Source organism: Cajanus cajan, chromosome 6 (assembly GCF_000230855.2).
Source record: "Cajanus cajan strain Asha chromosome 6, NIPB_CcT2T_4, whole genome shotgun sequence".
In the NCBI taxonomy this organism is placed as follows: Eukaryota; Viridiplantae; Streptophyta; class Magnoliopsida; order Fabales; family Fabaceae; genus Cajanus; species Cajanus cajan.
The window spans coordinates 48413570-48434181 of record NC_138522.1 but is presented as its reverse complement, the minus strand read 5'-3'; the positions used below and the strand labels follow the sequence as shown (position 1 = coordinate 48434181).

The 20612-nt window shown below is 33.8% G+C and overlaps 3 protein-coding genes across 3 annotated transcripts; all 3 read right to left on the bottom strand.

The window, feature by feature from the left end:
- Positions 1–6391: 6391 nt before the first annotated feature.
- LOC109796226 (uncharacterized) lies at positions 6392–10050 on the bottom strand. Its single transcript, XM_020355908.3, has 3 exons — positions 9335–10050; positions 8878–9065; positions 6392–7602 (listed from the first exon to the last, which is right to left on the bottom strand). Exons 1-3 carry the CDS (start codon positions 9876–9878, stop codon positions 7090–7092), a joined length of 1245 nt encoding a protein of 414 aa, XP_020211497.1. The 5' UTR covers positions 9879–10050; the 3' UTR covers positions 6392–7089.
- A 3757-nt stretch (positions 10051–13807) lies between these two features.
- Positions 13808–15593, bottom strand: LOC109796227 (U-box domain-containing protein 30). The gene has a single exon (XM_020355909.3). The coding sequence runs from the start codon at positions 15075–15077 to the stop codon at positions 13836–13838; it is 1242 nt and encodes a 413-aa protein (XP_020211498.1). The 5' UTR covers positions 15078–15593; the 3' UTR covers positions 13808–13835.
- Positions 15594–18171: 2578 nt separating this feature from the next.
- On the bottom strand, positions 18172–20235 carry LOC109796225 (alpha/beta-Hydrolases superfamily protein). Its single transcript, XM_020355907.3, has 2 exons — positions 19650–20235; positions 18172–19310 (listed from the first exon to the last, which is right to left on the bottom strand). The coding sequence occupies exons 1-2, from the start codon at positions 20084–20086 to the stop codon at positions 18392–18394; spliced, it is 1356 nt and encodes a 451-aa protein (XP_020211496.1). The 5' UTR covers positions 20087–20235; the 3' UTR covers positions 18172–18391.
- Positions 20236–20612: the final 377 nt, after the last annotated feature.

Sequence of the window (20612 nt, the reverse complement as noted above, 5' to 3'; positions counted from 1 at the left end):
TATACTAAAGCCCAAAAAATTCAAACCTATTTTAAAAATCTGAGATTCTTAATTAAGAAATCAAAAAATGAATCATTTGTCTCAAACATTAAATGATAATTTTAAATACAATCAAATCAAATCTAAATAATCTTAAATAGATAAATATAATCCAAAATCGTCTTAAACTTCAAATATAATCCAAAATTATCTTAAACTTCAAATACAATCCAAAATCATAAAAATTACAAATCACAATTCAACATTAAATCATTATTGTCTCATGTTGGGCTGCACCATGGCTCAATAATTATTATATTTTTTTATAAAAAAAAATTAATCACGAGTTGGTGAGCCAATCCGGCTCACCACGGGTCCAAAATCAGGAGACAATATACTTGGACATTTTTAAATATTCTTTTGACCTAAGAAATTTTTCCAGTTCAAATGTAAAGTTAAAAATTTCTTCGTAAGATATTGAGTTCTGCCTCGATCTTCTCTTTCTTTTTATTTATACCCTTACCATTCTTTTCACTGCCCGGTCCTACATAATATTTTTCAATATCTTTTCCTTGGTTTGAGAGAGATAATTCAAGATTTATTCGATCGGCTTATTTTGCTTGTACTCGATTTCGAGTCTCTAATTCCAATTCAAGGGAATTTTTTTTTCGATGGTCTAAAAATATCTATTATTTTTTTGTTTCTAGTAATGTTATTTTTATTTTCACTAACATTTTGATTTACATAAAAAAAAATTAAAAAGGAATTTGATTGGTATAACCCATGGATTATTCCTATATGCATTATAAAATATCAAAAATTTGGAAAAGAACCAAAATTCCGGATTCGATTTGGAACGATTTAGTATTTCTCTATTGATTCCCATCCAATCGAAATACTTTCTATCCAGATTTTTCTCCATATCTTTAATACCATCTTTCACTAGAGAATTCTTGATAAATATATTACCTATTATCTCTAATATATCCAAAAATTCTTTTTTATGGGTGTTGTAATTAGAAGAAATCACTTGGTTTTTATTCACTTCAAAAAGGTCTAAATCCATAAATATATGAGTCTTTCTTATCTGCATAATTGATAAAATTATAGGATAAGAGATCATATGTATATTGTTTTTAAATTTTTTTTAATGTGTATACTTGTTGCTTTTTGTAAATAATTAGTGGCTTTTTTCATATGAATCCCATTTGGTTAAATCTTTATGTTTAGTTACATGACATTCAATGATTTTTTCTCCATTTTTGTGGTACTAATCTGGACCATCTACTTTCATATAAGTAATATTGATAATAATGATCCCTTAACAAATTTGTCCATTGATTAATTACCAAATTGGGAGGGTTCTTTTGTTTTAATTTAGAATGAAATATACCTTGTACTCCAAAAAAAGAATTATTTATTTCGTTTTTAAGAAGAAGAAAAATTTTCATGATATTTAAAACTTAATATCTCAATTTTAATATATATATATATATATATATATATATATATAAGTCATCAATCATCATTTAGATAGAGATAAAATGTTAAATTACTTACTAAGCACAAAACACACAAGCAACAAAGCTTAAAACTACACAAAATAAGATATAACTTGCACTCTTATTTATCAAGAGGCTTAAAACACAAAGTAAACTACAAGTTACACTTTTATCTTTCAAGAGACTCATTTGTAATCATCAAAACTAATTAGGATCATGTCTTCATCTTGAGCTTGATCAACAGTAAAGGCAAGACAAAGAGTAGTGAAAGGAAAAGGACTAGGAGTGAGAACTCAAAGTGAAAGGGGAAAGGAAAAAGAGTAAACATGTGGGAGGGGTTAGGGATAGTTAGGTCTTTTAAATTTGTTTTTAAAGTAGTGAGAAAGAATTAAGAATGGGAATACCAAGGTCCTTAGACCAAGTGGATCACTATTCAGCCTAAAAAAAAAGATTTGTCACTTCTTATTCCTTTTCTTCTTCTACAATCAATGTCAATACTCTTCATATTGTAATTCGTTATTTTTATCCTAACATCATTACTTATTTATCCTCTACATCTTTGATTTTTTCCATTGACGAAGGCTATGGTGGAAAAACACATCATGTCACCCACCGTGAGAAACAATTTCTACATTGTTAGATCTATTAAAATTTAAATGAAAGGCCAAGATTTTTTATTTTAAAATTTTATTCTTATTGATATTTTTCCCCCATTTTTCTTGACCTCTTCCACTCCTATACTTTCTTCCCTGACAAAAACAACGCAATGGGGCTTTCTCTCTTCCTCTTCCTTGAGACTTTCTCCCTCTTTCTTGGAGATGTTGACACTGACAACGATAGTACAACAAAAATAAAAGGTGTTAACAACAGAGAAATCTGTGCACTGTATATGCAGTCACACTCCTTATTAAACCCTTGCAAATCAAAAACCAGACAAATTGTGAACAAATTCAGTTGGGGTGAGGGAGGTGAGAGAAGTAAAAAAAATGAGGGAAATGACATTGTTAAAAACGACGTTGTACGACGGAATATAGTGACAACCAAGAAGACAAAATAACAGTAAAAACGAAATGTTTGGATCCTCTGAAGAGAGTTAATATAGGAGTTATTAAGAGTAGTACATCATCATCATAAACGACCTATAAAGATGGATCAAGTGGTCTACCTTATATTTCTTCATAAAATCTAGTTTCAATTTAAATTCAAATGAGGTTGCCCAAATTTCACTATGCTGACCTTCCTCTTGGACCCGTTTCGAAATATGAAAATTTTAGTTACATATTCTGTTTGATTAAAATAGAAGAGGAGAGGAGAAAGCAACTGTTATTGTTTAGTTGACAAAAATAAATAAATTCAATTTCTTTCTCCTCTAATCTCCCTAAAATTGAAGAAAAACTAAAATTGAATGAGAAGAATTTGCTCCGCTCCAACTAGAGCCGTCAAAATGGGCTGTGGCCCGTGGGCCAACCCGGCCCACCTTGAAAACGGGCCGGGCCGGGCCAAAATAAACAACAGCTTTATGGTAAGTGGGTAACTTTAAACCCGGCCCACTTTTACCCGGCCCACTTGGGCTAAACCCGTAGTGGGCCGGGCAGCCCACCAGCCCACCTATTTTTTTATTACAACTGAGCCAACCCAAATACTAAATAGGAACAGAGACTCAGATTCAGATAGCATAAAGTGGAAAAATTGAAAACCCTATTCTAGCAAGGAAGGGACCACGCCACTCTGCCTTCAGCTTCGGCATCACGAAGGCTCTCTCTGCTTCATCTTGGTGCCCCTCTACACTGACTCTGACTCTCCCTTTGCAAGTGGCTTCAACTTAACGAAGGTGCCCCTCTTCACGACTCTGACTCTGTTGCTAAGTTTCATTTTTTTTCTTCTGACTTTGTAATTTGAGAATATGGCCCTTTCAAACCCCCAAGAGATTAGACGTGAGCCTAAACGGACAAATGAATTTTTTTTTTGATATGATTGCACGCAGCTAGACCAATTAATTAACAAACCTTAAACCAAAAACTTGTGTCGAGCGTGCAGGATAGTCCAATAGCGCCGGCCATGTTAGAGAAACCTATCATATGATTACAGTTGCTATTCATCTAATTAAAATATACTTTTTTTTATGCTATTTATTATTATTATTATTTTGCAAAATGGTTTTATTATGTGGTGAAGGCGTGATTGCAATTTCGTGTCTGGGCGGTGGCTTTTCTTGGTTCTTGCAACTCAAATGCTTATTACTTTATTTATTTTATGATATTTTTTGAATTTTATAAAATTTATTAGTTAGATGACAATTTGCAAAAGGATGGCAATTGGTAAAAGTTGGGCAAACGGAGTGTTTGTTTTTGCAAACAAAAAAAAGAGGAAAAAAAACACTATTATTAGTCAACTTTGGTGAGTTTGATTTTTCCCATTAGTATACAGGAATGATTAAGTGGGTCCAAACTAGTTCTAGCTTAGGTGAGCTAACATAAGCCTCTTATTGTGTGTTTTCTAAGGTCTTTTTCCATATGCTCCACCTACTCCTTTGTGTATAAATATATTATTAATGTCTTGTTATACATTATTAATGTCTTGCTATATATTATTACCAATGATATATTGGTGTTTAATTGTATGAGTAACTTCCTTTTTATTAATGCTTTCAATATACAGAATGGAATCTGAAACCCATGAGCAAATTATTGATGTTGGGTTAAATGAACAACTTTCTCCTATTATTGAAGATATTGATGATTCTAGGCCAACTAAGAAGCCTAAAACAACCACATCTAAAGTTTGGGATAATTTTACTAAACTTGGGGTAAAAGATGGTAAAGAAAAAGCTAAATGCAACCATTGTGGTAATGAATATGTTTGTGGTGGTGTAAAAATAGGAACTTCATCCATGTTACGTCATTTGCAAAAGTGTGACATCTTAAAGCAAAAACAAAAATCTGCACAAATTGGAAATATGATAATTGATCAAGCTGGCAAGTTGAGGTCTAGAGAAATAGATCAAAAACATTTTGAAGATTTGCTTTCAAGGGCTATTATTGAACATGGGTTATCATTTAGTTTTGTTGAGTATAAGTGGATTAGAGAGTTATTTTTGTATTTATATCCTGGGTTAAGAATTCCTAGTAGGAATACAGCTGTTTCTAACCTTTGGAGGATTCATGATGAAGAAAAAGTAAAGGTGAAAAATGCAATGCGTAAAGCTAATAGTAGGATTTGCTTAACATCTGACTGTTGGACATGCATAACTCAGGAAGGATACATTTGTGTAACTGCTCATTTTGTTGATTCTAATTGGAAACTGAATAGTAAGATTCTTGCCTTCTCTAAGTTAGATCCTCCACATGGTGGTCATGAAATGGCAAAAAAAATCTTTGAAATCTTGCTTGATTGGGGGATAGATAGGAAAGTGTTTTCCATAACTTTGGACAATGCAAGTGCCAATGACACAATGGTAAATTTCATGAAAGCACAATTTAATTTGCAAAATAGTTTAATTTGTAATGGCTCATATTTTCATGTGAGATGTAGTGCACATATACTAAATCTCATTGTTCAAATGAGTCAAATGCTTCAACTTCTAATGTGTCTCTTCTTCCACCACAACCAATTTCATATACAGATGATGAGCAAGTACTTGATACCTTTGATGTAAGTTAATAATTTTTTTAAGTACTTTATTTAATTTCATTTTTATTTAGTAATTATCATTGAATAATGAATATTGAATTTATTTTTCTTTGCAATCTCTTAGGAATATGTTGATTATTTGAGCCAAAATGCTACTGCTAATGGAAAATCTGAATTGGATCTATATTTGGAGGAAGGAAATCTTGATCCAAAGTTTCATGAAAAGTTAGATGTGTTAGCTTATTGGAGGGATCGTCATGATCGTTATCCAAACCTCTCTCGGATGGCTTGTGATGTGCTGAGTATTCCAATCACTACAGTTGCTAGTGAATCTGCTTTTAGTCTTGGGTCTCGAGTGCTAACTAAGTATCGCTCTACCATTCTTCCTGAAAATGTAGAGTTACTTATTCTAACTCAAAATTGGTTACATGGTTTTGAAGAATTAGGTAATTTTTATAATGAAAATTTTCTTATTTATTTTTACAATAACTCATCCTAACACTTTTTTTCCCTATTTGTAGATGGAGATAAAATGGATGTGCAAAGAGAAGAAATTGTTATTGACATTTCCATGCAAGATTCTAATTAAGTTTATTTTGCAAGACTTTCGTATGATAAAAAATTGAAGCTTTTTATTTTGAAGTTTGGAGTTTGATTATGGTTTGTAGTTAATTTTGTATGATGAGACATTGAAACTTTTTATTTTGGAGTTGAACTTTGATTATGGTTTGTAGTTAATTTTATATGATGGAACATTGATATTTTTTATTTGGACTTTTAGCATGGTTTGTATTTAATTTTATATGATGAGTTATGATTTATGAGTATTAATAATGTTAATTTTATGATAATTATGTTATTTGAAATTTTAATTTTTTTTTTGGTGGGTTGGTGGGCTGGCCCGTTTGACCCACCAACCCGTGGTGGGCCGGGCCGGGCCATAAAAATTCTGAAAAAATATAAAGTGGGCCGGGTTGGGTTGGCCCGTTTTTTAGGTGGGCTAAAGTGGGCCGGCCCACATGGGCCGGGCTGGCCCGTTTTGACAGCTCTAGCTCCAACCAACCAAACTCTATATTAAGGTAAGGGTTAATAGATTAAAAATGTTTTTTTTTTATTAAAAAGTTCATTGTCAATATATCTGTGGTTTCCAGTAAAATCTGATTCATTCATTAACTTTAAAATAATGATTAACAAACTCGCTTGTATATATTTCTATAACAACATAACTTTAAAATAATCATCATACCTTTGGAAAGCAGGTCATCGTAAAACTAGTGATCTCTCTTCTAAATTAATAACCTTCTATTTCTCATGCACTCAACATAAAATATCCACCACGGGCGGGGAATCCGGCAGAGGTGTACTTTACAAGAATATCATTCCATCTGATCATTCAAAGCTATGCAAATAATCACTTTATTGTTTTCAAACAGTTGACAGCAAGGCAATCAGGAGGACGACACCCCAAAAAAAGAAAGAAACAGAGAGATCCTAAACCCTACTACAACCGCCAAAAAAACATGAGAAAATTCAATATCAATTTTTGACGACAAACGAGATTTTATATACACTTCTTGCATCTATCTGATGTACCTTTATGAAACAGAGCTGTTCGGATTGATGCACATATTTCATCCCACATTCTCGTTTTGGCTCTAAAACACAGGTACTAAACATTAAATCGGTCTTAGCTCCACTATTTCCTTTTCATTTGAATTGTTTCAAAATACAGCATCCACCTTAGAACCCATACCTAGCCTTGCGGCAATAAAGATGTAGGGAATAAAGGATTAACAAGTTCTTTTGACTGCTTCACATAGCATCACAGCTTTTGAGCAATTTCGTTCACCATTCATTATGTACAGAAGAATGCTCCAGACACCTGCACTTTTGTTTTTCCAAACATCAGGCAACTCTTTTCACTGTTCTTAGTGTCTACAGGCCCTAAAATTACCACAATCATGTCCGGATTAAAGTTTCATACCACCTTTGAACCTGTGCTGGAACTAACAGGTTTAATGCCATAATCATCATCCTCGAGATCGCTGAAAGATATATCTTCTTCATTCACCATTGGGTGAGTTGTTCCACCATATCCCCCTGAATCAGAATCTTCCTCTGGCCATTCATCATCATCATCATCATAATCCTGAATGATAATATGAGAAGGTCGACCACATTTTAGATCCTTGTTTTCAGTTTTAATAATTGAATTTTCCTCAATAACAGACTTATCAGTGAAATGCACTCCAGAACTTTCAACCATGTGCTTGTCAGTTTCATAATCTGACATCATAGAGAAAGAGGTTGTTCTATATCCAAATGTCCGATTAGGCATGTCATCAGAATAACCATCATCTGATAAGTTGGGAGTAAAATCATCATGCTGTGCAATGTCTCTTGGGTAGGAAGCATTTCTTCCAAAAATTTCAAATTCAGGCTTTGTTTGTTTCTGCAATTCCTGCATCCACATTGCTCTGGCTGCCATGACCTGCAAGCGTTAAAACTAAGACATTGGAAAAGTTCATCTACCCATGAAGGTATATATACTATACTAGCTGATGGTAGAAGTTCAGGTAAGCTTTACACGTGAACATTAGAGACCAATATCGTTGATGATCACTGGACCAATCTAAGCAAAGTAACGCTTAAATAAACTAAATTTTCTTCATGGCTGAACAATAATAGATCCAAATCATCCAAGTCATCCAATATCAAACTATTCTCTTCTCAAAATAGTTATAAACATTCTAATCTGGAAGAAGAAAACACTTCTGTTACCAATTCAATTATTAACCATCCAATCATAATGCATAAGTATAATGAGTCAAGAAAAAATAAAAGTTATAATTTTTCTTCTCGAGCCTTGCTACTATTTTTGTCTATATTTCAAGCAAGAGACATAATATTTGAAGAATGCAGATTACAAGAATATAGTAATCTTCCTTGCCAAAAGAATCAAACATTGCTCTATATGTTTTTCAAAATGATAAGAAAATTGAAAGAATAAAAAGATTTAACAAAATGGAGCACATAACAAATAGTTATTCACTTATTGAAGTCCAAATAAACAACATAAAGACAGAGATGGACAGTTGATGAGAATATATTTTTGAAACCCAAAAAAATCTCCTAAGTGACAGATATTTAAATATTCTTTAGATGACCATTGAGAACTTACAGTGATGAAATCATTAAGAGACTGAATAGTTTCATATTCTTAAATTCAGAGTCTATGAATTCTAGAATGAAATAACTTGAACCAGCGAGAAGGACTTCAAGATGTATTTAAATTTAAGTATTTAACATATAAGCCTTTCAGCTCAATGATCAAATTCCAAAACATACAAAGTTGAGCACTTAGCAGAACACAACAGCAAGGTAACTTTTGTACTCCATACCATTCAGACTGGTTTGTTATTTAAACACACTACTTGTATTTTACAACTATTCTCGCACACCACCACTACATTTACCAATTAATTAGAAAAGATGATTGGTCATTCTTATCCTATAATCTAATTCCCAAGTAAATTCTCAACAGGTGACTTTGAGAACCACCTATTTCCAAACTGCAAGCGAGCTCTTCCATCAAATAACGATATTGGAACATTCATTCCTAGTCAAACGGGGTCTAGAAAATCATAATTATACAAATAAACGCTGAAAACAATTTAATATGACTTCATCACCAACATCTTGCGAGAGATTATACAATAGGGTGATTGCAAGAGTTACGGAAAAGCCAAAATCCAATGTAACAGACCTGGGGTGTAGACAAAATCCCGGCATCTTCTTTATTGAGCCTTGAATGCAAAAGTACAAAATAGACTTTCCAGAAGTAACTTTCGCTCATATGACAAGGACATAGTTCGATTCTGAGGGCAACTAATCTAGGAGTCAATCTTTCAACAACCGCAGCATGCTCTTGTTGTGCATCAGACATGTCAAAATCTAAAAGTAGAATTCATCACGTTAAAATCTCAAAGGCATGTAAGGATGAGCAAAACAAAATCACGCAACCCGTGACCATACCATTACTGATTACTTACAATGTAATATAAAATCAATTTTCATCCAAGTTTGTAAGGCATGTAATGTAATATGCAATGCAATATAATTAACATTCAAGAGTGATCTGGTCTATAAGACTATAACTAAAACCAAATTGGGAATGTGCGTTAATGATTCTGTGATCTGATCCAATTAATAAAGGAGGTTACCGTCGGTGTCGTCTTCCTCCTCAATAGGAAAATCCAACCACGTCTCGGGATGCATAGCGATGTTCATGGCGAATGCCAACACCTCTTCCGTAATTCCAACCGCGCGTAGCTCGAAACCGCAATTCCCTTCCGAATCGGATCCGAAGGAAAACGAATTCGGTTCAGGACCGTTCTCCTGTTCGGCGTCCGAAGAGTGATCGGAAACCGCGGCAGCGTCATCCAATTGTGGTTGAGAAATAGAGCGATGATTGGATTGGTCGGAGACGAAAGGAGAGGGATCGGATTGAGAATTTGAAGGTGGCGGAGCGAGGAAGGAGGCCATTCCCCAAAATTGACGAGTTAGGGTTTGCTTGATTTCGTCGAGGTCCTCTTTGACTCCGCGTCCTTGCGTGTCTTCGTATTCTTCTGGTTCTGATCGGAGCACATTTTCTGGCGGGGGATCTTTCGATGACGTGGTAGGTGGATCGAGTACGACGTCGTTTTCTCCGTCTCCGTCACCATCGAGCCGGAGAGAGTTTGCGAAAGAACGAGCCAGCCATGACATTTTCTATTTTTCTAAAAAAATAAAAAAGGAAAATAGAAAATGGGGTATCCGGAGAATGTGACCTGTGAAAGGTTTATGGTTTCGAATTTTTGATTCAAGAGGAGGTCGTGGGCGCGGATCGGCTGCTTTCTGCACTACCGTGGGCGTCTACTTTAGTTACACGTTTGTTATCACCCCAACAATATACGTAACGGTACAAAGGGAATTTGAAATGCAGATGAGATGTCCACCCTGCCACGTCCACGTCATTATAAGTGAAGGATTCACAAATTAAAATATTATTAATACATCTTCCACTTTTTTTTAATAAAAAAAATACTAGTGAGGTAGTCCCAAGCCTATCTGGTACAATAAATATACTTATATTAAATTTATTACTATTTATTTTTTCAATCTGTATAAAAAAACTTAAATGTTAATTTAAAAAAAATGTATACACATTTTTTTCTCTCCGTGAAATAGCATGAGAATCTCAATGCTTTTACTGGTTTCTAATATTTATGCATTTTGCACTGGGCTATTCAGCTGGGCCTCTTTGGCCTAACCAAAAACAAAAAGATTGGGGGTTGATGATATATACACCTTCTTTTTTTATAAGTACACCTCCTTTTAAAAAAAATAAAAATTTTAAAATATTCTTAATTTTTTTATTTTTATTTTTTAATTTTTTAATTTTACATCCACAACATTTAATTTAGTTTTTTTTTTCACACATCTTTCCTCTCTTTTTTTTTTTCAATTTTTACATGCACCTCCTTATCTTTCCTTTATCTTACTTATTTTGGTAGCATGTGAAAACTAAAAGAGAAAAAAAAAAGTATGTAAAAAAAAAAAGAAAGTAACAAATTGAAAATTAAAAATGTAAAAATAGAAGATTTAAAAACAATATTTTATAATTTAAAAAAAATAATATAAAAAAGGTGTACTTACAAAAAGAAGAGACGTATATATCATGAGCCAAAATTTGGTCATTTCCAATTTGCTTCCACGAAGAGCCAATTTTTGGTGGTACAAAAACGATATTCTCCGCCTTCTGGAAAAAAAAAAAACGATAGTATTCTTCGAAGAATGGGAGCAACTTAGCATAAGTTTTGAAAAGCAATCTGTTATCATACAATTTGTTTTTCATTTTTTTAAAATTTTTAATAATTAACTATTTTACAGAAATATTAACCCTGTAACGACAAATAGTTCAACCTATCACAATATAAATTATTTATTATAATTATAAAATATAATTTATATAAATTTTAAAATTATTATAAATTTTAATTAATCACTTCCACATCTATATGTTAAGTACAAAAAAGTATTTAATTTGTAATGAAGTTGTTCTAAAACATATTATTGAGATAAGGTTATTTAGAGGGTTGTCCAATTCAACTTATTAATCAAAATAACGAGATTTGTGTCACATAGAGGGTATGAGTGAACCTGGCTACTTCTATACCATGTAGAGAGTTAAAATGGACTTGTTCTTACCGGAGATCGGTCAAGGGGGACGATATGCTAGGCAAGATTGGTGAGTTTCTTTTGCTGGGTACGTCGGCTGTTCCGAAGTAGGGGTGGTACCGGCAAAAGAGACTCTGATACTAAAGTTAGTCTTTGATAGTGTAATCATCTCATATATATAGTGCACGTACCTCGATGTTAATTAGGATTTTCCTCTTATGCGAGGGTAACGTTGATTTGGGCCGAGGTTGATCTTGGCCCGATATGTAATAGGACTCTGTTTTGGCCGATGTCATGTGGCGCGTATCCGATGTCATTTAGCGCTTTAGCGCCGAGCTCAAGCTCGATTTCACAATACAAATAATACAGGACTCATTATTCATTAGTTACCATTTATACTATATGCTTTATTTGGGTAAAAGAAAAATAAGTAGGATAAAAAGAAGTAAAAGAGAAGAGATAATGAGTAGATAATTAACATATGCGTAGGATGTTTGAATTGAAAGAAGTAAGAGAGAAATATGAAGAAACAAAATTAGATTTTATTATAAAGACATTTTTATCCTTAATATAAAATACATACTATAAAAAAGTATAGAAAAATAATAGTTAAAATTGTAAATTTAAGTGAAATTCATATTTTTCTCTTCATTTATGTATTTTCTCTTCATATATCTTACTCATAAAAAATACTATATTTTCTCTATTCTCTATTAAAACAAATAACTTGAAACTATTTTTTCTCTTTCACTTATCTCTTCTCATTTTCTGTATTCTCAACGTTTATTCAACCAAACAAAGAGATAAACCCTTGTGTAACATATTGACATCTCACATGCAATTTATCTACTAAAAGAAAAAATATATTTGTAGAATCAAGAGAGTGAAAGACAAAAAAATTTATAAAATAATAAATGATGTGATAAAGAGATGATAAAAATAATATTGTGAAAATTATTATATTTATATCATGAATTGAAAAAAACACATAAAACTAGTAAATCTAACTTATTTTTCAATCAGTATGTTTGTTAGAATATATAATAATATATTCTAATTTATTATAATATCTATTAAGTGTATATTTAGTTTCTTATTTATAGTTAATTTATTTTTTAATTTTAACCAAATTAATAAAATCAGAATATATTATCATATATTCCAACAATATTATTAATACATAAACTTTAACTAGTTAAACTATGGTTATATGTATGAAACTAGCGGGACTTATCCGTTAATTTCAATCTAAAGTTGATTAATCTCGCTACTTTCCTGTAAAAAAAAAAAAAGCTCGCTACTTTAATTTATAAGTTAACCTAATCAACAATAAAACAACTTAATGGCAGTGACATTTTAATATTTAATTTTTAGAAATGTTTCAACATGAGGGGGAAAAAATGGATCAAAACAAACAATCTCGTATGGTAATATTTAGTTTCAGAACATCCTAGTTTTGTTGCGTAATCCTTAAATTGAGGGCAAGAATTGGCTCCAAAATTTTGAGTGTTCAATTGAATGAGCCCGCCAGTCCACGCCATGAAAGACGAGATTTGACAAAATTAAGATATGAAAAAGCATGCCATAAATTATGTCTGTTATCTTGTCTTCTTCAACTTTTTAAAAATGACTAGAGTTTTTAAGAGCCATACATTACAGACTATACAGTCTATTCCCGATCTTGACCACACCTAAAAACACCTAATCCAGATTCTTTCCTGTTGACCCTTTATCTTTGCTCCGAACCAAAACACTTTCTGTCCTATCATCAACAATCGCCCTCTCCTTACAATAACACAACTAAATTCATTATCTGTTTGGACTTTGGCCCACACCAAATAAAGATAATATACATTTTCTTCCATTTAATTGAAAAAGTAGAAAAAATATCCTCTAGAAACAAAAATTAAAAATTATATTTATTTTCTTTTCATTTTAATTCAAATTTAAAATTTTATCTATTTCATGGCTCTCTTTTCATTAAACCAAACAGAGCTTTAATTAACGAATCCACCTCCAGCTAATCCTAACACACAGGAACAAAAAGGTGGGGTTCAGAATAAATTGGACTATTGTTACATTATCTTTCTATGATCTTACAACTCAGCTCCCCACAATTATTTCAAAAGCACACAGCGTTATCCGATCGATGCTGATTTTGAATTTCCAACCAACTCTTACCTAATAAGTACCCACTCGTAGTTATATTACATCCGTCAATTTGTAATTGCCCTTCGTTAATAGAAAATAAACCCCTCTTATAGTAATATTTCATAAAAAAAATACAACACTTGTGCACCATAATAATATACACCCCAAGATAATCTCTATCTGAGACTAATTTTTGAATTTACAAATAAAATATTCATTTAAAAGATTATCTTTTTCTTAACCATGTTTTTATCTATATAGAGACTTAAGGATTATATGGTAAAGAAAAGATACTTAATTGGGTAAATATGAAAAAGAATATGAAGTTAAGTATGAACAAATATATGTGAATTTTCATTGTATGGTTGCAGTAAGCATACAGTTGGAAATCAAAATACCAGTAGAGTAATCTAGACTGCACATTTTCAAAAACTCTGCGGATTTCTGCTTGAGGACGGGGTTGCAACCACTCTGAATGACTAGAAGTAGCTTTGGCGCCAACCCTGCCTCCACAGCTTTGGAAGCACATTCTTGTGGGGCAAGCTTGTAGATAGCCCACAATATCGACAAGGCGAATTGCGTGCAACTCTCCGAAACTCTCATCAACAACTTGACCACATTGGGAATAATATTGGGACACTCCTTCAAAGCCAATCTTCCCTCAGGAAGCGTCGACAAAACCTCGAGAATATGAAGAGCTATCTCCAAACACTCGTTGTTCAAAGTGGGCAAAAGGTGAATCAATTGAGGCACCGCGCCTAGGGTGACAAGGGAGGTTCTAACCGATTCACGCGAACACACGATGTTGAGCAACACGAGTCCCGTTAAAACACTAGTTGGGTGTTTCTTATCTCTAACTAGCCTTAACAAGCCGACTAAAAGACTCAAACTTGAAAGAAACTCAGCGTGGGATTCGGAGGCGTTGGCTTCGATGAACAAGATTTGAATCAAGTTGGCGCAGTTCATCTTGGTCTGAAGGGTTCCCTCGTTCATGATGTCGACGAGCAACGAGACCTTGGAGGGTTGCATGAGGGTCTTCTTGAAGTCGGAAGACAAATCCAAGTTGACGAGAATCCCAATGACCTCGGAGCCAACGGCGTGGGAAGTGAAAGGGCCCAAGAAGGAGGAAATCAAGGGAAGGGCGTTGTGTTCCAGGACGGTTTTCCGGGTGGAGACGTGGCAGTCGAGGAGCTGGCGGAGGTGTTTGAGGGCGCGAACTCTGTTTTGGCCCTTGACTTTGGTGAGGGTGTCCAAGAGGTGTAAGGCGGTGGCGTGGAGGTGGTGGAGTGTCTTGGTGAGGGCGGAGTACTTGTGGGAGAACCAGGTGAGGATGAGGTGGCGGAGAGTGGCGTTGGGCGTGAGGGAGCGGTCCCAGAGGTCTTGCATAGTGGTGGGACACGTGTTGTGGCCGAGGGAGAACCACTTGAGGATGTTGGACCGCTCGTAGGTTTGGCCCGTGCAGAGGGTCACGGGGTCTTGCATCGCCTCCAGCGATATGGGGCACACGAACACGGAAGGGACTTCCATCGTTGACGACTCCAGCTCGCAAATCACCGTCTTCAGATCCAAGGCCTTGCCTTCTTTCGCTCCAGCCATGCTTGCATACGTGCGCTAGCTCTTCCGTGTGGGAGAGAGAGAGAGAGAGAGGGACAACCTTTCTTTAACTACTGTGTCACCTTTCTTTGGTCAAAAAACGAGTGCCCCGCTTTTTTTTATTCATCATCAACCACATGATTGACCCTTAATTAATTTCCCATCGCCATTCGCCAATACCGAGGTTGCCACTCTTCCTCCTCAACCCAAGCAAAATAAATCATTCACCCCGGCCCATAAGAGGACAACAAAATGAATTCTACAGACTGTACCCAAACATACAAAAATTTAGTTGGAAGGAATAGAATACTGAATACCCAAGAAAAAGCTGCCTTCTGTATTTCTTCTGCTTCTGCCACTGGGAGGGATATATGCTACTACTTATTTACCCACCTCCAACAATAAATGTAAATATAATCTTCTCTCAATTTTCTTTTATTTCTAATATAATTCCACATGCTACATGTTATTTCACGTGTATTTATAAAAATACTTTACTAGAATGTTAAAAGAAGGGACTAGGGAGGGTTACGTTGCGTTAGATCTAAAATTGTGATTGGACGTTAGAGCCTTTATTAAACGACCCTGCAGCACACGGGTGCAGTGACATGTAATTTTTTTATTAATTTTTTTTATGTGATAGTATAGTATGTTAAGGGACAATCTTGAGCTTGAAGACGCAACCTGGGACCCGGACAGATAGTCAAAAAGGTATACACATGCCACCGAACCAGAATTATTGAAGACTGTGCTCAAGCACAAGCTCAAGCGATGTCGTTTCTTTCTCTCGAGACTTTCCAACTATTCCAATTTTGTTATTCATTTCGTAGAATAATTTTGATAAAAAAAAAACATAAGCGGAAAGGTGTATGCGCAGAATGCAGATAACATTTTTAATAAGTATATGAACCACACGATTGGTATCTAGGTGAGTGTATATAGTATATTGTTGTTACTGGAGCAGAACAGAGTTTGGAGGGAGAAAGGCGTGGGCAGAAAAGAAAAAGATTAAGCAAGTGCACGAGGGCATGTCTCTCTTTTGTATTTGCGGAAAAAGTGGTCAAAACCAAGTGTCAGGGGTGGAAACAAAGAATGAATTCTAAAGAAAAGTAAAGTAAATGTGGTCAAAATATTTAGCTGGAGGCCAAAGGGTGTCTAGTACGAACCCTCTATCTGTGAACCTCACTCACGGTGGGAGGAATTCAACTTTCCATGCTTCAACTTCCAACTTCGAACAACTGCTTCTTCAACCACTGTATGTTATTCAATGCTTGCCTGTCACCATGTTTCCATTTTTAAATCTAAACAAATTACCGTCTCATAAAGTGAACCAGACCAAAATCAATAATTTTATCTCCTTTTTTTTTCTTCAAATTTCCAAATACAGAAATATTAAATAGAATAATACAAGTCCAACAACCTTTTAAGTTACGTTTGATTTCAGAAAGAAAATGAAATGAAAAAATAATGCGAAAAACAGTATGTTATATTTTTTATGTTATTTATTAGAAGAAAAAAGTTATAAGATTTTTTTTTCTTACTTGATCGTGTAAACAAAAAAAATAGTAGTATATAAGATAAATATAATTAAACGATTTAAAAAATATGAAAAGAACGAGGACTGTTTGGTCTTTTTAAAAAATAAAAAATACTCATCCTTTCTTATGAGTTTACTTTGTTTAAACTTTTTTTTTTCTTATAAAAGGCGTTTCTTTTTAATAAAATAAACATTTTCTTTTTTACTTTTGATTATGTTTATTTAAACTTTCTTTTTTAAAATAGTAACTTTCTATGTTTTTAAGAAATAATTTTTTATTTATTTTCAAAGAATTATTTTTTAAAATATTTTTTTTATATATCAAAATTTAAGTTTGATTGTAAGACTCGTACCTTTCTTGTTACTCTTCCCACTCATCTCTTTCTCTGTTTTCTTTTTAACTCACTTGTTTTTGGTTGAGGAACCTCAAATTCAAGGATTCATATAGATGTTGGACAGGAGCTAGAGTATACGATCCTGTTTTATTTTGTTTTGTAGAATACTGTAGTTGGAGTAATATTTTTTGGTTGGCATTGCATATATATTTTATGGACTATTGAGCCACTTTTGTTGGATGATCGTAGTTTTACGTGTGTTGATTAATAGTATACTATTTAGTATATATATATTTTCAGTTGATTTTAGTTGTTCCTTTGCAGTGTGACGACTAAGGCGGGTCGTTACATTAATCTTCATGGTAATCATATTTATAATCTTTCTTATTTATAAAAAAAATACAAGAATCCATTAATTATGTTGATTCTATTTAAATTATTAATATGTTAATCAAAATTTTAGAAAAGTAGTTCAAAGTTTAAACATTATTTTTTAAGTCAAAAATTTTTGCAGATCACCACATTCCTTGAGTACGTGGTTAAATTTTAGGTCAATGTGTGTAGAATGACTCTTGTTACTTGTTAAGTGGTGTCAACTACATAAATAAATATCAGTACTTAAAAAAAAAATCAGTTATTGATTCTTGAAAAAAAAATTGCATTAAATAAAATGTTAAAAATTAATTTATTGAATTAAAAATATTTAATCAGTTGTTGAACATAATCTAATTGATGAAATTTTTTAATAACAAATATAATAAATAAATATTAAATATATATACAACTGTTATATTAAAAAATTAGTATTTTCCTTGATATTGCAATAATAATATTTTTAAACGAGTTTTTAAATATATAAAAAAAACTAATATACTCAACATCAATTTTCTTAAAATTAAAATTTTTTCTTTTATCAAGCGCACCCCTTAAGAAGATGAAGGGAAAAAAGAAGAAAGAAAACTTAGAAATTAATTAATTAAGGAAGCTGACAACAATCAAAAGTAAATAAAAAAAAATAAAGAAATAAAATCACCAAGTCCACCATATTAAAGAAGAATTGAGACAAATTTGGGTTAATGCAGAGCCAAAATTGGGTCCTGTTAAATAGGAATAAATATCAAATATTGAGTTCATCTATCCGAAGACAGGTTAGGTTGTCAATACTTTTTTATGAATGGTTGATTTTTCACAATTATATATCTACGACTCCAAAAGCATCTCCCCATTGATGGAAAAATGTTATTGTCTTCATGTTATAATTCACGTTAATCAAACCAATCTAATCAACTGTCTCTCTTCAATCTTTCTTGTCATCTAACCAATCAAATAATTAGTACCACAACATTTTAATCCTCCTATGAACAAGAACATGCGAAAAGAAATCCCACGCAAAATTTAATCCGCTGACAACGGATATTTAACTACGGTTCAAGTGCATTGATCATTTACTCCGAAAGCACATTGATTAAATCAAGCTCAGCACGGGAATTGATTTTACTGATCTCACCTACTATTTGATTAAGTGCAACTTCATCTTTAAGTATTGAAGTATGCGACACCCCATCCATCTTGATCACTTTCAGGTACTGATTTCCCTCCTCTTTCCACAGTGACTGAAGCGCCAACAAGCTCAACATGTTGACCGTTCCATCACCATCCCCATAAGAAATTTCTGGCCGTTCATCAAAATCACCGTTCCCATAAAACAACGTTTCCAAGGTTCTCACGCCCGTCCCCATAATACAAGTCACAGGCACTTGTGGTGTTTCTATGTTGGATATCAAGGGCACAATGCGAGTTTCATAAGGGTATACCCCTTCTGGAAAACCAATGTCTTTGAGAAAATCAACCATATCATGTGCTGAATAGGTTCTATTGGGAGTGATAACTATTGGTTTTTGGGGACCGAATACTTTGGGATTAGGCAAAAGCCATAGGTTACTCTCGGAGCTTCTTTGTTCGGGTCTCACTAATAAAGGGTCCACTAGGGGCACTCCTAGAGTGTTGCCAGATGCAAAGGTGTACGTTTCGTCTATAGCACCACCCCATGGAGCTGAGAGAGCAATGAAGTGTTTGATGAATTTTTGGCGCCAAGAGAGGGGGTTTCTGTTTAGGAGTTGAAGTACAAATAAGCCTCCTAAGCTATGGGAGAGAAGTATCACTGGCTTCCCCCCATTGGAAGCACTTGCCTCTTCTATCAAATTCTTTAGGTCTTTTAGGAACTTGGACCCCACTTGGGAGGGGTGCCCTTCAGCAGCTAGGCCATATCGAAAGTCATAGGGGGCTCCAAACAGAGTTTCACCATCAGCATAACCAAGCTCTTGCAATGAATCTACCAGGGGTGCCATGTATCCAGTGATATGCCTATTCATGTATAAGGTACCATTTATTAATGAAAAATGTTATAAACAAGGTACCAACATAATTCAGACACGATCAAGTATTATTCGAATAGTAAATTTTAATCTATCTAGACCTTATTTAATTTTTATCTTTTTAATGTGCACGCGTCTCATAAAACTATAGAACTAATGATTGGACAAAAAGTTATATATAGGACCAATCAATGTTTGTTTTTGTTGAACTTTAGCATTTGTCTAGTAGTAATATAAACACATAGGTAGTACCAAACAGTCTGTAAGGGAAAAAAAATGGAAGAAGCAAGTGCAATGGGAGAGAGTAAAAAGAAAGGGACGTGCTTACTTGAGTCGAGGATTGAGATAAAGAAGGGAGTTGGTGGAACCAAAGTGAAGGACGCGGGTGTGAACTCCAGGGGTATTAAAGTAATCATCGAGTTGTGGATGGTAATGGAGCATCATGCGTTCAGTAAAGCATTGCGTGAAAGGGGAAAGGATGACACTGGTATCAAACCAAATCCTGAACCATCCTTTCTTTTTCTTGATAAGAGGGTACCACGAGTCGCAGATGAAACTAGAGGGCTTGTACTCATTGCTCAATTTAGCTTCTAGTTGGTTCCCTCCGTTACCAGGTATTAGAATTAAGGGGTGGAGGTTGCCACCAGTGCTTGCGCCACTCGTGCATACCAATGACAGCATCACAACCACTGTCACTGTGACAACGCCAATCTTCACACTCTGTTCCTGTTCCTGTTCCTGTTCCTGTTCTTGTTTGTTCATCATAATATGGACTACCCCTTTCAAGTTTCAGCTTCTGGGATTTGTTTTTAGTGCTATAGACGAATGTGTTATCAATTTATCATTCATGCCAGAGGTAGGTGATATGAGAAGGACGAAAGTGTATGTGGTGGAGATTTTTTTCCCGATTTGGGATGCTAAGATGCCATGTTGTCATTTGTTTTTACCACTTATTATCACACCCATGGATTCAAAGGATTCTTTTTGGGTCAAGATCAAACTAAATTCAAAAGGCCCAAAGACTCGCAAACACACAACTTATAAGTTTGGGCCTAACTTCTTCTTTCGTTAAAGGTTCATCATATATACACCTTCTTTTTTTTTTTTTTTTATAAGTATACCTCTTTTTAAAAAAATAAAATTTTAAAATATTCTTAATTTTTTATTTTAAATTTTTTAATTTTACACTCACAACATTTAATTTAGTACTTTTTTTTTAATATATTTTTCCTTTTTTTTTTTTCAATTTTTACATACACCTCCTTATTTTTCCTTCATCCACCTATTTTGG

What these genes read in the sequence shown, in the direction of transcription:
- LOC109796225 (XM_020355907.3), bottom strand. Translation starts at nt 20,086, where the DNA reads ATGATGAACAAACAAGAACAGGAACAGGAACAGGAACAGGAACAGAGT. An exon ending in TATCTCAATCCTCGACTCAA is followed by an intron (nt 19,311 to 19,649) that starts GTAAGCACGTCC and finishes ATACATGAATAG; the next exon opens with GCATATCACTGGATACATGG.
- LOC109796226 (XM_020355908.3), bottom strand. Translation starts at nt 9,878, where the DNA reads ATGTCATGGCTGGCTCGTTCTTTCGCAAACTCTCTCCGGCTCGATGGT. An exon ending in GGAGGAAGACGACACCGACG is followed by an intron (nt 9,066 to 9,334) that starts GTAACCTCCTTT and finishes TTCTACTTTTAG; the next exon opens with ATTTTGACATGTCTGATGCA. An exon ending in GGATTTTGTCTACACCCCAG is followed by an intron (nt 7,603 to 8,877) that starts GTCTGTTACATT and finishes TAACGCTTGCAG; the next exon opens with GTCATGGCAGCCAGAGCAAT.
- LOC109796227 (XM_020355909.3), bottom strand. Translation starts at nt 15,077, where the DNA reads ATGGCTGGAGCGAAAGAAGGCAAGGCCTTGGATCTGAAGACGGTGATT.